This window comes from Hyperolius riggenbachi, chromosome 10 (assembly GCF_040937935.1).
Source record: "Hyperolius riggenbachi isolate aHypRig1 chromosome 10, aHypRig1.pri, whole genome shotgun sequence".
NCBI classification, from domain to species: Eukaryota; Metazoa; Chordata; class Amphibia; order Anura; family Hyperoliidae; genus Hyperolius; species Hyperolius riggenbachi.
This window is the reverse complement of record NC_090655.1, coordinates 27,581,792-27,596,860: the sequence shown is the minus strand read 5'-3', so window position 1 is coordinate 27,596,860 and position 15,069 is coordinate 27,581,792. Positions and strand designations below refer to the sequence as shown.

Below are 15,069 nucleotides of genomic sequence, written 5' to 3'. Positions count from 1 at the left end.
ACAGTCGGTGGAGAGGTCAGCGTGGGACAGTCGGTGGAGAGGTCAGCGTGGGACAGTCGGTGGAGAGGTCAGCGTGGGACAGTCGGTGGAGAGGTCAGCGTGGGACAGTCGGTGGAGAGGTCAGCGTGGGACAGTCGGTGGAGAGGTCAGCGTGGGACAGTCGGTGGAGAGGTCAGCGTGGGACAGTCGGCTGCAAGGGGCTGGAAAAGCCCCAGGTGAGTAAACCTCATTACATTTTGGCTGATGATTCCTTTAAATCAAATTGGGATTAAATCAAAGAGAAAAATTGCAACATGTGTGGCCACCTTTAGGCTGCTTCCACACAGGGACGTTACAGGCGCACATTAGTGCAGCCTGTAACGCTCCCCAACTCACAGCAATACAAAGTCAATGGGGTTGTTCACACTGCCCACGTTGCGTTACATGTAACGCTGCACGTTCTTCAGAACGTGCAGCATACTATAGCGTTCCAGTGGCTTAAGCCACGTTAGACTGTTTGCACATGCTCAGTGTTGGGGCGGAGAGGAGGCGGGGAGAGGCCGCTATGTAGCCGCGCACATGGCTACTCAATATGCACTGCACTGGTGGGCGCTGATTGGCTGGCAGTACCACATGATGCGGAGTGTTTCACTCCGCATCATGTGGTCCCGCCGGCCAATCAGCGCCATTCTCACTGCCCTAATGCGGAAAGAGCCGCTTAACGCGGCTCACTCAACGTCCTCTACCAACACCGGCAGGCACTGTGTTAGGGGACGTTATGCGACCATAACGTCCACTATAACGCAATGTCCCGGTGTGTAACTAGCCTTAACCACTTCCCGACCGCCGTATTGACAATTGGCGGCGGTCCTTGTAGGGGCATGGGCGGAGCGATCGCGTCATCCGTGACGCGATCCTCCGCCGGCGCCTGTCTCAGCTCACCCGCCGCAACATCCCGCCGGCCATACGGAAGCGCCGGCGGGATGTTAACCCGACTATCGCCGCATACAAAGTGTATAATACACTTTGTAATGTTTACAAAGTGTATTATACAGGCTGCCTCCTGCCCTGGTGGTCCCAGTGTCCGAGGGACCACCAGGGCAGGCTGCAGCCACCCTATGTCGCACCCAAGCACACTGATTTCTCCCCCCCCTGCCCCCTGATCGCCCACAGCACCCCTCAGACCCCCCCCTGCCCACCCCCCAGACCACTGTTTGCACCCAATCACCCCTCTAATCACCCATCAATCACCCCCTGTCACTGCCACCCATCAAACAGCCCCTAACCTGCCCCTTGCGGGCAATCTGATCAGCCACCCACACCAATAGATCGCCCGCAGATCCGACATCAGATCACCACCCAAACGCAGTGTCTATTCTCTCCTCTAAACACCCACTAATTACCCATCAATCACCCCTATCACCACCTGTCACTGTTACCCATCAGATCAGACCCTAATCTGCCCCTTGCGGGCACCCAATCACCCGCCTACACGCTCAGATTGCCCTCAGACCCCCCCTTATCAATTCGCCAGGGCATTATTTACATCTGTCCTTCCCTGTAATAACCCACTGATCACCTGTCAATCACCTGTCAATCACCCATCAATCACCCCCTGTCACTGCCACCCATCAATCAGCCCCTAACCTGCCCCTTGCAGGCAATCTGATCACCCACCCACACCAATAGATCGCCCGCAGATCCGACATCAGATCACCTCCCAAGTGCCGTGTTTACATCTGTTCTCTCCTCCAAACACCCACTAATCACCCATCAATCACCCCCTATCACTGCTACCCATCAGATTAGACCCCTATCTGCCCCTAGGGCACTCAATCACCCGCCCATACCCTCAGAACGCCCTCAGACCCCAGCCCTGATCACCTTGCCAGTGCATTGCTTGAATCTATTCCTACCTCTAATCACACCTTGCGACACCCATCAATCACCTCCTGTCACACCCTAGCACACCTACCCATCAGATCAGGCCCTAATTTGCCCCGTGTGGGCTCCTGATCACTCGGCCAAACCCTCAGACCCCCTTCCGTTCACCTCCCCAGTGCATTGATTGCATCTATTTTCCCCTCTAACCACCCCCTGAGACACCCATCAATCACCTCCTGTCACACCCCTAGCACTCCTATCCATCAGATCAGGCCCAATACAACCTGTCATCTAAAAGGCCACCCTGCTTATGACCGGTTCCACAAAATTCGCCCCCTCATAGACCACCTATCAAAATTTTCAGATGCTTATACCCCTGAACAGTCATTTTGAGACATTTGGTTTTCAGACTACTCACGGTTTTGGGCCCGTAAAATGCCAGGGCGGTATAGGAACCCCACAAACTGACCCCATTTTAGAAAAAAAGACACCCCAAGGTATTCTGTTAGGTGTATGACGAGTTCATAGAAGATTTTATTTTTTGTCAAAAGTTAGCGGAAATTGATTTTTATTGTTCTTTTTCACAAAGTGTCATTTTTCACTAACTTGTGACAAAAAATAAAATCTTCTATGAATTCACCATACTCCTAACAGAATACCTTGGGGTGTCTTCTTTCTAAAATGGGGTCACTTGTGGGGTTCCTATACTGCCCTGGCATTTTAGGGGCCCTAAACCGTGAGGAGTAGTTTACAAAACAAATGCCTCAAAATGACCTGTGAATAGGACGTTGGGCCCCTTAGCGCACCTAGGCTGCAAAAAAGTGTAACACATGTGGTATCGCCGTACTCAGAAGTAGTATAATGTGTTTTGTGGTGTATTTTTACACATACCCATGCTGGGTGGGAGAAATCTCTCTGTAAATGGACAATTGTGTGTAAAAAAAAAATCAAAAGATTGTCATTTACAGAGATATTTCTCACACCCAGCATGGGTATGTGTAAAAATACACCACAAAACACATTATACTACTTCTCCTGAGTATGGCGGTACCACATGTGTGGCACTTTTTTACACCCTAAGTGCGCTAAGGGGCCCAAAGTCCAATGAGTACCTTTAGGATTTCACAGGTCATTTTGCGACATTGTTGGTTTCAAGACTACTCCTCACGGTTTAGGGCCCCTAAAATGCCAGGGCAGTATAGGAACCCCACAAATGACCCCATTCTAGAAAGAAGACACCCAAAGGTATTCCGTTAGGAGTATGGTGAGTTCATAGAAGATTTTATTTTTTGTCACAAGTTAGCGGAAAATGACACTTTGTGAAAAAAAAGCCAATTAAAATCAATTTCCGCTAACTTGTGACAAAAATAAAATCTTCTATGAACTCACCATACTCCTAACGGAATACCTTGGGGTGTCTTCTTTCTAAAATGGGGTCATTAGTGGGGTTCCTATACTGCCCTGGCATTTTAGGGGCCCTAAACTGTGAGGAGTAGTCTGGAAACAAAAATGACCTGTGAAATCCTAAAGTTACTCATTGGACTTTGGGCCCCTTAGCGCAGTTAGGGTGCAAAAAAGTGCCACACATGTGGTATCGCCGTACTCGGGAGAAGTAGTACAATGTGTTTTGGGGTGTATTTTTACACATACCCATGCTGGGTGGGAGAAATATCTCTGTAAATGGACAATTGTGTGTAAAAAAAAAAAATCAAAAGATTGTCATTTACAGAGATATTTCTCCCACCCAGCATGGGTATGTGTAAAAATACACCCCAAAACACATTATACTACTTCTCCCGAGTACGGCGATACCACATGTGTGGCACTTTTTTGCACCCTAACTGTGCTAAGGGGCCCAAAGTCCAATGAGAACCTTTAGGATTTCACAGGTCATTTTGCGGCATTTGATTTCCAGACTACTCCTCATGGTTTAGGGCCCCTAAAATGCCAGGGCAGTATAGGAACCCCACAAATGACCCCATTTTAGAAAGAAGACACCCCAAGGTATTCTGTTAGGAGTATGGTGAGTTCATAGAAGATTTTATTTTTTGTCACAAGTTAGCGGAAAGTGACACTTTGTGAAAAAAAACAATACAAATCAATTTCCGCTAACTTGTGACAAAAAATAAAATCTTCTATGAACTCACCATACTCCTAAAGGTACTCATTGGACTTTGGGCCCCTTAGCACAGTTAGGGTGCAAAAAAGTGGGCCCTAAACTGTGAGGAGTAGTCTGGAAACAAAAATGACCTGTGAAATCCTAAAGTTACTCATTGGACTTTGGGCCCCTTAGCGCAGTTAGGGTGCAAAAAAGTGCCACACATGTGGTATCGCCGTACTCGGGAGAAGTAGTACAATGTGTTTTGGGGTGTATTTTTACACATACCCATGCTGGGTGGGAGAAATCTCTCTGTAAACGGACAATTGTGTGTAAAAAAAAAAAAAAAATCAAAAAATTGTCATTTACAGACATATTTCTCCCACCCAGCATGGGTATGTGTAAAAATACACCTCAAAACACATTGTACTACTTCTCCTGAGTACGGCAATACCACATGTGTGGCACTTTTTTGCAGCCTAACTGCGCTAAGGGGTCCAAAGTCCAATGAGCACCTTTAGGCTTTACAGGGGTGCTTACAATTAGGCACCCCCCAAAATGCCAGGACAGTAAACACACCCCACAAATGACCCCATTTTGGAAAGTAGACACTTCAAGGTATTCAGAGAGGAGCATAGTGAGTCCGTGGCAGATTTCATTTTTTTTTGTCGCAAGTTAGAAGAAATAGAAACTTTTTTTTTTTTTTGTCACAAAGTGTCATTTTCCGCTTACTTGTGACAAAAAATAATATCTTCTATGAACTCACTATGCCTCTCAGTGAATACTTTGGGATGTCTTCTTTCCAAAATGGGGTCATTTGGGGGGTATTTATACTATCCTGGAATTCTAGCCCCTCATGAAACATGACAGGGGGTCAGAAAAGTCAGAGATGCTGGAAAATGGGAAAATTCACTTTTTTGCACCATAGTTTGTAAATGCTATAACTTTTACCCAAACCAATAAATATAGGCTGAATGGGTTTTTTTTTTCATCAAAAACATGTTTGTCCACATTTTGCATGTATACAGAAATTTTACTTTATTTGAAAAATGTCAGCACAGAAAGTTGAAAAAATCATTTTTTTGCCAAAATTCATGTCTTTTTTGATGAATATAATAAAAAGTAAAAATCGCAGCAGCAATCAAATAGCACCAAAAGAAAGCTTTATTAGTGACAAGAAAAGGAGCCAAAATTCATTTAGGTGGTAGGTTGTATGAGCGAGCAATAAACCGTGAAAGCTGCAGTGGTCTGAATGGAAAAAAAAGTGGCCGGTCCTTAAGGGGTGTAAAGCCCACGGTCCTCAAGTGGTTAAAGATGGATAAATTGTCCCTTTATAAAATAAAAACAAAAAACTAGATTATATTCGGGATCGCTGTATTTTAGTAAATCTGAATGCTGTTTTTACTGTACAACCATGATACGTCATTTGCAAAGCATGCTGGGATTTAAAAAGGGAAGCCCAGCATTCCTTGGAGACATCCTACCTAATAAAGTACAAAAGTCACTGCGTCTGTCCCTGTATCGGTGCTTTTGCGCATGTCCTGCACTGAGACAGCCGTTGGGAAAGGACAAAGGGCAGGCTGGCCGAGCGGGTGTACATGGTGGGAGCGCTTACAAGATGAAGTCAGTCAGGCTTACATTGCTAGGAGAGAAGAGGCAGAGAGCAGGAGCTGATGGTACAACAGTTATTATTACTAGTTACCATTTTTTCTTGGCATTTCTGTCAGAGTCGGCCTCTTCATCACTAAAATCGGAATCATACCCTCCATAGCCATGTGCCTGGAATTACACAGGAAGGAAATATTACCACAGTATTGATACATATTGCCCAGCAAGCTCATGGTGAAGCAGACCTCCTGGGAGTGTGTAAGGGCTAAAAGGGACCAAAAAGCCTAACTAAAAACGTCATGCAAAAAAACAAGTTTGGCTTCTTAGAACAGCAGTAGAGTATTGTACCATGTTAGCCATCAGTAAAAGCAAGAAGTTTTAATCAGGATGATACTATTTATTGGCCAACTAAAGCAAGCTTTCGGCTGTATAGCCTTCATCAGGCTTCAAACAGGATTGAAGGCTATATAGCCGAAAGCTTGCTTACTCTTATTCCCTCTGGGGGATACTTACCTTGGGAGGGGGAAGCTTCTGGATCCTAATGAGGCTTCCCCAATCTTATGGTGTGCTGGCGATCCAGCCCCCCGAAAAGCGACAAAGTAAATATTTACCTACCGCGATCCTGCGCAGACGCACTAGCGCACATGCAAAAGGACACTGCATGAATGTGCATAGCAGGGCCTGCTGGGATTAGTGGTCTTCCTAGCACCCTGCATTGTAGTGGATGATGCACAGCAGGGCATGCTGAGACTTGTCTTCCTGGAACAATCCTATGCTGCACTGTGCATTAGAGGAAATGCTGGGACTAGTAGTCTTCCTATGGTGTGCATAGCATACTGGGGCCAGTAGTCTCTCCAGGACCTCCTCTGGTGTGTATAGCAAGGCATGATGGGGCCAGCAGTCTCTCCAGGACTCCCTCTGGTGTGTATAGCAGGGCATGCTGGGACTAGTAGTCTCTCCAGGACTCCCCTCTGGTGTGTATAGCAGGGCATGCTGGGGCTAGTAGTCTCCCCAGGACTCCCCTCTGGTGTGTATAGCAGGGCATGCTGGGGCCAGTAGTATCTCCAGGACCGCCTCTGGTGTGTATAGCAGGGCATGCTGGGGCCAGTAGTCTCTCCAGGACCCCCTCTGGTGTGTATAGCAGGGCATGCTGGGGCCAGTAGTCTCTCCAGGACCCCCTCTGGTGTGTGAAGCAGGGCATACTGGGGCCAGTAGTCTCCCCAGGACTCCCCTCTGGTGTGTGTAAAGCAGGGCATGCTGGGACCAGTAGTCTCTCCAGGACCCCCTCTGGTGTGTATAGCAGAGCATGCTGGGGCCAGTAGTCTCTCCAGGACCCCCTCTGGTGTGTATAGCAGGGCATGCTGGGGCCAGTAGTCTTCCTAGCGCCTACATTGATCTCCATAGTGCAGAGGAGCAGGGCATTCTGTGACAATCCTATGCTGTGTGTGTTTATGATGCAGGGCGTGCTGGGACATGTAGTCCCCCAGTGATCACCCATCACTGCCAGGCACAGTGATGTCACACTGACAATACTTACATAGGTAGACTGCATCTTCCAGTAGGATTCCCCTATTCAGCGAAGTATTCCTTCCCTTCCTACACATAACACTGTGGCTGCAGCCACATAAACACCCCGGCAGGAAACACAGACACTTAGCATTGGTTCCGCAGCTTGCAGTAACATTGAGCGGCCACCAGAGGGCGGCGGTACGGAATAATCGCCGTAAAACAAGAGAAGCTCCAGTCTGTATAGTAAATCCTTCCTGCGTGCGCTAACATCAAGCATGCTGGGAGTTCCACTTACTGCAGTCTGGTTAGTGCCTGTTCTGACATTGCCTCTTTCTATCTCTTATCCAAAATGAACAGGATGCCATTGCCATTCTAATTTGTATTGCATATGTTCGCAGAGGGAAGATGTAATGGGGCCCCAGGCAAGGCAGTAGATATGGTCCTTGTTGTGGTCCTTTTGGTAAGCTGAAGTGAAGAGAGGTCAGAGAACATGGCAGCTGGGGCCCCTTGACACCCACTAGGCCCCAGGCACCTGCATGCGCTTAACGATTAGATACCCTGACCAGACGTCCCATTTTACCTGGTTCAGGGTCCCCTGTCCCAGGCTGCATTGTGTCCCACCTGCCGTGGGACTCTGTGGCCGCATGAGGTAATGTTTGCCTCATTTACCGTTTACATTTTCTGCTGCATTTCATGTGTCGGAGGCAACGGTAGTTGCATTTCATATGTTGGAGGTAACGGTAGTTGCATTTCATGTGTCGGTGGTAACAGTAGTTGCATTTCATATGTTGGAGGTAACGGTAGTTGCAGTTCATGTGTCGGAGGTAACTGTAGTTGCATTTTATATGTTGGAGGTAACAGTAGTTGCATTTCATGTGTCGGAGGTAACGGTAGTTGCATTTCATATGTTGGAGGTAACGGTAGTTGCAATTCATGTGTCAGAGGTAACAGTTGCTGCAGTTATTATTTTATGAAACTGCATTTTAAGCTTTGGGGTTATTGTTGCAGAATTTGGCATTTTGGGGGCTCATGATTATTACATGCTATGCTAATACTGTAGCATCAGCAGCTTCTGCAGATTTCGCAGACAATCTAATCCCACCATAATCATAGTCTAATGTCCTGCCATATTATTATGTATTTATACAGCACTTCCATCTAAGGCAGCACTTTACAGAGAATGTAGTCCTGTCATGTCCTTGGCAGAGCTCATAATCTAATCCTGGCCATAGTCAAAGTCTAATGTCCCGCCATATCATTATTAAGTATTTATGTAGCATCTTCTACAGCACTTTACAGAGTACATAGTCATGTCATGGACTGACATTGATGATGTAAATCTCCCATTTCACCACATCATTGTGGGAACACTGCTTTCATTTACCTTTAGGGTCACATTGCCTATCTGTGTTTTGGGAGGAAACTCTGGCCCACTGCCTCAGAGTTATGTTACATTTCGCTCTGCCCACACCATGTCATGGACATGCCCATTCTCCCACTGTGGTCATGGACATGCCCATTTCCCCACCGTGGTCATGGACATGCCCATTTTTTGGCGCGCCCCGCCCTCTTTCCCAGGTTGAGCCAAGAAAAATCTGGTTACTGTAGATTAAAACGTTTTTTCGCATAGACGTTCCAAAATGATTTCCCTTCAATGCATTTTGGTTGAGTGCATGTTATAGACACACTACTGCATACATTAGTGCGGCTAGGGTCATGTCACACGGCCGGATACCGGCGCCTCGTTTCGACATGTTCAAATGCTTTTCTGCTTCCTAGAAAAAAAAAAGCGTTTGGTATTGCTTCCTGTCGGTTCGTCGTCACATCGCGGTTTGAGCCCCTAGTGCATACATGTCAAACTCCGGCCCATGGGCCAAATCTGGCCCTCAGAGCCATTAAATTTGGCCCCCAAGTGGTTTCCCCACTTCACATTATGTTTGGCCCACTCTAGACCACCAGGGAAACTATATTGGAGATGAAGCCCTAGAACACCAGGGAAGCCATTTGGGTAGGTACTGGAAAGCAGGGCCACTAGAAACGGAGGAACTGTGTAGGGGAGTAGGACCACTAGACACTGGGAACCTGTATAAGGAAAGAAGGAGGACCATTAAGACACCAGGGAACTGTATAGGCGAGGGAGAAGGACCACTGACACCAAGGAACTGTATAGGGAAGGGAGGAGGACCACTAGACACCGGGAAACTGTATATGGGGGAGAAGGACCACTAAACACTGGTGAACTGTATAGGGGTTGGCGGGGAGTCCTTAAGACACCAGGAAGCTTTATAAGGGAGGAAGGTAGTAGAAGAAAGTAGACATTGAGGTTGGCCCGCAACTTTGTCCCAGTGTTAAAGTTCGGCCCACATTGTATTTGAGTTTGACACCCCTGCCCTAGTGGGAGATGGAGCTGTGAATACCGACGTTGCTTCATTATGCGTGAAAATTTGATAGGCCACGGCACTTGCACAATCATCGCTAAACATCTTGAAATTAACCCTTCCAGTCATCTCCATGTGAAATGACGAGGATGGACGCTGGCAGCCATCCATCTGAGCCGTTGTGGTGAATGGTTTTGCAACCGGTTGCACCTTACCATTGACTTAAAGCGGACCCAAACCAAACATTTTTTTAATTCAAAATATTTAGTTGCACCACTCTGACACATTCAAAGATAAATAAACACTCCTTCAAGCCTATGAGCATTTCAGTGCCTGCTTTTCACCCTTCTCTTTTCATAACTAGGGTTATACAGGTGGCAGCCATTACTTCAGAGATTAGTAGGAGGTTTTAGATCATGGGTGTGTTTGTCATCAGCTACCCTCCCTCACAGGGGCGTTGTCTATGCGAAATCTCACACAAGCTGAGATCACCTCCCCTCCTCATCAGTAGCAGCCTGTGTATTGTTTTTTATCTCCTCCACCAGACTGCCGGATTCTGTCCTGGCAATATGAAAGGAAGGGAGGGGTTTCTCCAATAAATGTAAAATAATTTATATTTGTCATCATGCAGCTGAAAAAAGGCTGCTATTTATTATTATAATTTAGAAACTAGATTTTATTTCTGAAGTATTGTATTCTTAATTTGGGTCCACTTTCAAAAAACTCAGAGATGAGTATATGTAGATAATAGATTTATACATACCTGAGGCTTCCTCCAGCTCCATTAGCATGGATCGCTCCCACGCCGCCGTCCTCAGCCGTCTCTATCGCCGGTACCGCGTCCCGTAACTTCGACCAGTCAGGGCCAGTCGACGCAAATGCAGTGCGCTCCCTCCTTACTGCGCAGGCACTTGTGTAAGGCATGTATGAGAACAGAGAAAGGGACACCAAGGCGGCAATTAACCCATCACATATACTGGTGACCTAACCCCAGCACTAAATATATCAATAGTAATATATATGAATCCCAATATAATTTCTCACATGCACCTTGTCAGCAAATTTAAATGGCAAAAATATAGAGAACAACTGACTCTTGGGTGCATGCTAGAATATTTAATATAGAAAATTGCTTTACAAAAAATGCTATACAAAAAACATATACACATGTTATTGAAACATATATATCTAACAAGACATGGACACTGCAATAAAATTAGGGACAGACCCTAAAAATGGCCAACTCACTAACACCTCCCCCTTAGTCACATAGAGGCTGCAGTCTTCTATAAAAATTGTGCACCAGGATACATCCGAAACATCTTGTATATACTAAGCTCAGTTCTATGGACATCCCAACTGAAGAAACCGAGTTGGAGTTGAGTATGATACTGTGTAGCTATAAATGATGTAGGTACTAAAGTGCTTGATAAGCCAAGAAGTACATATATCCAGCTTCTCGTGTCTCACATAAGATCCATGGCTGCCCATACACTGTCTGTAACTTTGCAAGTAACGGAGATATCAAACAATTAGACTCAATCGCAGTCACAGTCACATGTAGCTCCTGTAGCCAATGGCAGATTTAAAGGATTGGACTCAATCGCAGTCCCCAATATCGCACAGGCAGATTTCAAATGGTAATTCATGCTATGCATCAAAACAACGGCTTTTGGTGTGAAGCATATAGATCATTGTTGCATATCAAAGGTGTAAAGCCATGCAGAGATGATGAAGACTGACAATGATTATCCTCAATGGAACAGTCATTAATGGCATGCAATGATGTTATACCTGTATGGTGTGCTTGGGGTGCAGACTATCCGCCCTTAAAAAGGAATTAGTTGCTGTCTCTTTCCGAAACAGTTGTGTAGAGATGTATCCATCCAGATCTACACTGATCCTTAGGTCCAGAAAAGGCACAGATGTTGGGTCACAATTCATAGTGAACTTCAGATTTAATACATTCCTATTTAATGTAGACACAAATTCATTGAGGAGATCCCCGCCCCCTGTCCAGAACATCAGAATATCGTCTATGTACCTGTGCCATGAGACAATATGGCACAGGTACACGATCAAACTGTTATTGCCAAAAAGGCCTCGCTCCCAGTCCCCCAGGTACAGGTTGGCAAACGACGGAGCACACGTTGTGCCCATTGCCGCCCCCTGCACCTGGAGGTAATGGGAGCCATCAAACAAGAACACATTATTGTTCAAAATGAACGACAAAAGCTCCAGGATGAAGCGATTATGTTCATACTCAGAAACATCCAGCTCAGACAAGAACCTTCCCACCGCAGTAACTCCCATATCCTGTGGTATGCTCGAATACAAGGCCTCCACATCCAGGGTAACTAAGAGAGAACCAGGGGGCAACTGTAAACCCTCCAAAATAGTGAGGAGATGTGAAGTGTCCTTAACATATGACGGAAGGCTCAAAACATGTGGCTGTAAATGTTGATCTACACAGATACTAGCTTTCTCAGTTAGAGCCCCACACCCTGATACAATGGGGTGTCCTGGGGGCTTAGATAGATTCTTATGAACCTTAGGTAGGGCATAGAAGGTAGGGGTGACCGGGTTTTTGACTTTAAGAAAATCTGCTGTTTGTGGGCTGATGACACCCGTTTGCACGGCTAAATCAATAATTTCTTCTAATGCCACCTGGTTCTCTGTCACCCTGGACGGGGAGACCCTGCGATAGCACTCCTTCTGACTCAAGATTGTGTAAGGCAGGCGTCAGAGAGACAGAGAGTCACTGCGCATGCGTATAACTGGCCACAACTGGCCAAAGCTGCAAGACCCGGTACCAGCGATCCAGAAGGCTGAGGACGGCCGCGTAGGAGCAATCCATGTGGATGGGGCTGGAGGAAGTCCCAAGTTTGTATAAATTTATTATCTTAATTAATCTCTGAGTCTCTTTAAAGCTATTAATATCAGAAAATTCAACCCAACCTACCCCTATCCTCACACAGAACCCTCCTCTGCTGGGCAACTAATAACCCCGCGCCCTCCCCCCCCCCCCCCCCCATGCCTCCTTGGTTCGCCACTCAACTAATAACCCACCCTGGAGGGAACTAATACTCCCCTTCCCCCGAGGGAACTAATAAGCGTGTAAACATGAGTGGTTACAAATAATTACAGCCAGGATTACTGAAAGGAGCCCCGCATGCGCAGTTATGCACAGTCCGTTCAGCCCACATGCACTGTACTGTACAGCAAGTTGCAGAATCTGTCGGGTCGCAATATCTTTCACCACATCGGGCCAAAACATGCATTCCTAGCAAAAACAGGGGCCCTTTCTACACATTTGTTGGTATTGTTTTGTAATATCCTGCCTGGCCTGCCTTGGCAATTTCTGTTTGGTGAGGGGGGGGGGGGGGGTGGGGGGCATCCAAAGTTTTGCAGGGAAGCCCTGTGCTTTTTTAGTTACACCACTGCTCAGTGTGGTGTTCTTAATTATTGCAGATTCTGTGCTTTGGACACTGTGCCTTCTTCTTCTTCTTGGTTATTGCTGTCCCTCTTCATTATACTTGGTGCTGTCTTCTTCTTGTTAGTTATTGGTGGCCCTCTGCATTGTACTTAGTGCTGTCTTCTTCTTGTTAGTTATTGCTGGCCCTCTGTATTGGACTTGGTGCTGTCTTCTTCTTGTTAGTTATTGCTGGCCCTCTGCATTGGACTTGGTGTTGGCTTCTTCTTGTTAGTTATTGGTGGCCCTCTGCATTGGACTTGGTGCTTTCTTCTTCTTGTTAGTTATTGCTGGCCCTCTGCATTGGACTTGGTGTTGGCTTCTTCTTGTTAGTTATTGCTGGCCCTCTGTATTGGACTTGGTGCTGTCTTCTTCTTGTTAGTTATTGCTGGCCCTCTGCATTGGACTTGGTGTTGGCTTCTTCTTGTTAGTTATTGCTGGCCCTCTGCATTGGACTTGGTGTTGGCTTCTTCTTGTTAGTTATTGATCGCCCTCTGTATTGGACTTGGTGTTGTCTTCTTCTTCTTGGTTATTGCTGGCCCTCTTCATTATATTTGGCGCTGTCTTCTTCTTGTTAGTTATTGCTGGCCCTCTGCATTGGACTTGGTGCTTTCTTCTTCTTGTTAGTTATTGCTGGCCCTCTGCATTGGACTTGGTGCTTTCTTCTTCTTGTTAGTTATTGCTGGCCCTCTGCATTGGACTTGGTGCTTTCTTCTTCTTGTTAGTTATTGCTGGCCCTCTGCATTGGACTTGGTGCTTTCTTCTTCTTGTTAGTTATTGGTGGCCCTCTGCATTGGACTTGGTGTTGGCTTCTTCTTGTTAGTTATTGCTGGCCCTCTGCATTGGACTTGGTGCTTTCTTCTTCTTGTTAGTTATTGCTGGCCCTCTGCATTGGACTTGGTGTTGTCTTCTTCTTGTTAGTTATTGCTGGCCCTCTGCATTGGACTTGGTGTTGGCTTCTTCTTGTTAGTTATTGCTGGCCCTCTGCATTGGACTTGGTGTTGGCTTCTTCTTGTTAGTTATTGCTGGCCCTCTGCATTGGACTTGGTGCTTTCTTCTTCTTCTTAGTTATTGCTGGCCCTCTGCATTGGACTTGGTGCTTTCTTCTTCTTGTTAGTTATTGCTGGCCCTCTGCATTGGACTTGGTGTTGGCTTCTTCTTGTTAGTTATTGCTGGCCCTCTGCATTGGACTTGGTGTTGGCTTCTTCTTGTTAGTTATTGCTGGCCCTCTGCATTGGACTTGGTGTTGGCTTCTTCTTGTTAGTTATTGCTGGCCCTCTGTATTGGACTTGGTGTTGTCTTCTTCTTGTTAGTTATTGCTGGCCCTCTGCATTGGACTTGGTGTTGGCTTCTTCTTGTTAGTTATTGCTGGCCCTCTGTATTGGACTTGGTGTTGGCTTCTTCTTGTTAGTTATTGCTGGCCCTCTGCATTGGACTTGGTGTTGGCTTCTTCTTGTTAGTTATTGCTGGCCCTCTGCATTGGACTTGGTGTTGGCTTCTTCTTGTTAGTTATTGCTGGCCCTCTGCATTGGACTTGGTGTTGGCTTCTTCTTGTTAGTTATTGCTGGCCCTCTGTATTGGACTTGGTGCTGTCTTCTTCTTGTTAGTTATTGCTGACCCTCTGCATTGGACTTGGTGCTTTCTTCTTCTTGTTAGTTATTGCTGGCCCTCTGCATTGGACTTGGTGTTGTCTTCTTCTTGTTAGTTATTGCTGGCCCTCTGCATTGGACTTGGTGTTGGCTTCTTCTTGTTAGTTATTGCTGGCCCTCTGCATTGGACTTGGTGTTGGCTTCTTCTTGTTAGTTATTGCTGGCCCTCTGCATTGGACTTGGTGCTTTCTTCTTCTTGTTAGTTATTGCTGGCCCTCTGCATTGGACTTGGTGTTGGCTTCTTCTTGTTAGTTATTGCTGGCCCTCTGCATTGGACTTGGTGTTGGCTTCTTCTTGTTAGTTATTGCTGGCCCTCTGTATTGGACTTGGTGTTGTCTTCTTCTTGTTAGTTATTGCTGGCCCTCTGCATTGGACTTGGTGTTGGCTTCTTCTTGTTAGTTATTGCTGGCCCTCTGCATTGGACTTGGTGTTGGCTTCTTCTTGTTAGTTATTGCTGGCCCTCTGCATTGGACTTGGTGCTTTCTTCTTCTT

General features: G+C 46.4%; 1 protein-coding gene across 1 annotated transcript in view; it reads right to left on the bottom strand.

Annotated features, from left to right (window-relative positions):
* LOC137533817 (protein FRA10AC1) overlaps positions 1-7,196 on the bottom strand; it is a 147,876-nt gene extending 140,680 nt beyond the window's left edge. Inside the window, exons 1-2 of the mRNA XM_068255068.1 lie at positions 7,107-7,196; positions 5,664-5,740 (exon numbers count right to left, since the gene is read on the bottom strand). Of these exons, the coding sequence (XP_068111169.1) occupies positions 5,664-5,740; positions 7,107-7,121 (92 nt within the window). The 5' untranslated portion in view covers positions 7,122-7,196. The remainder of the gene's footprint in view (positions 1-5,663; positions 5,741-7,106) is intronic.
* Between the last annotated feature and the right edge of the window lie 7,873 nt (positions 7,197-15,069).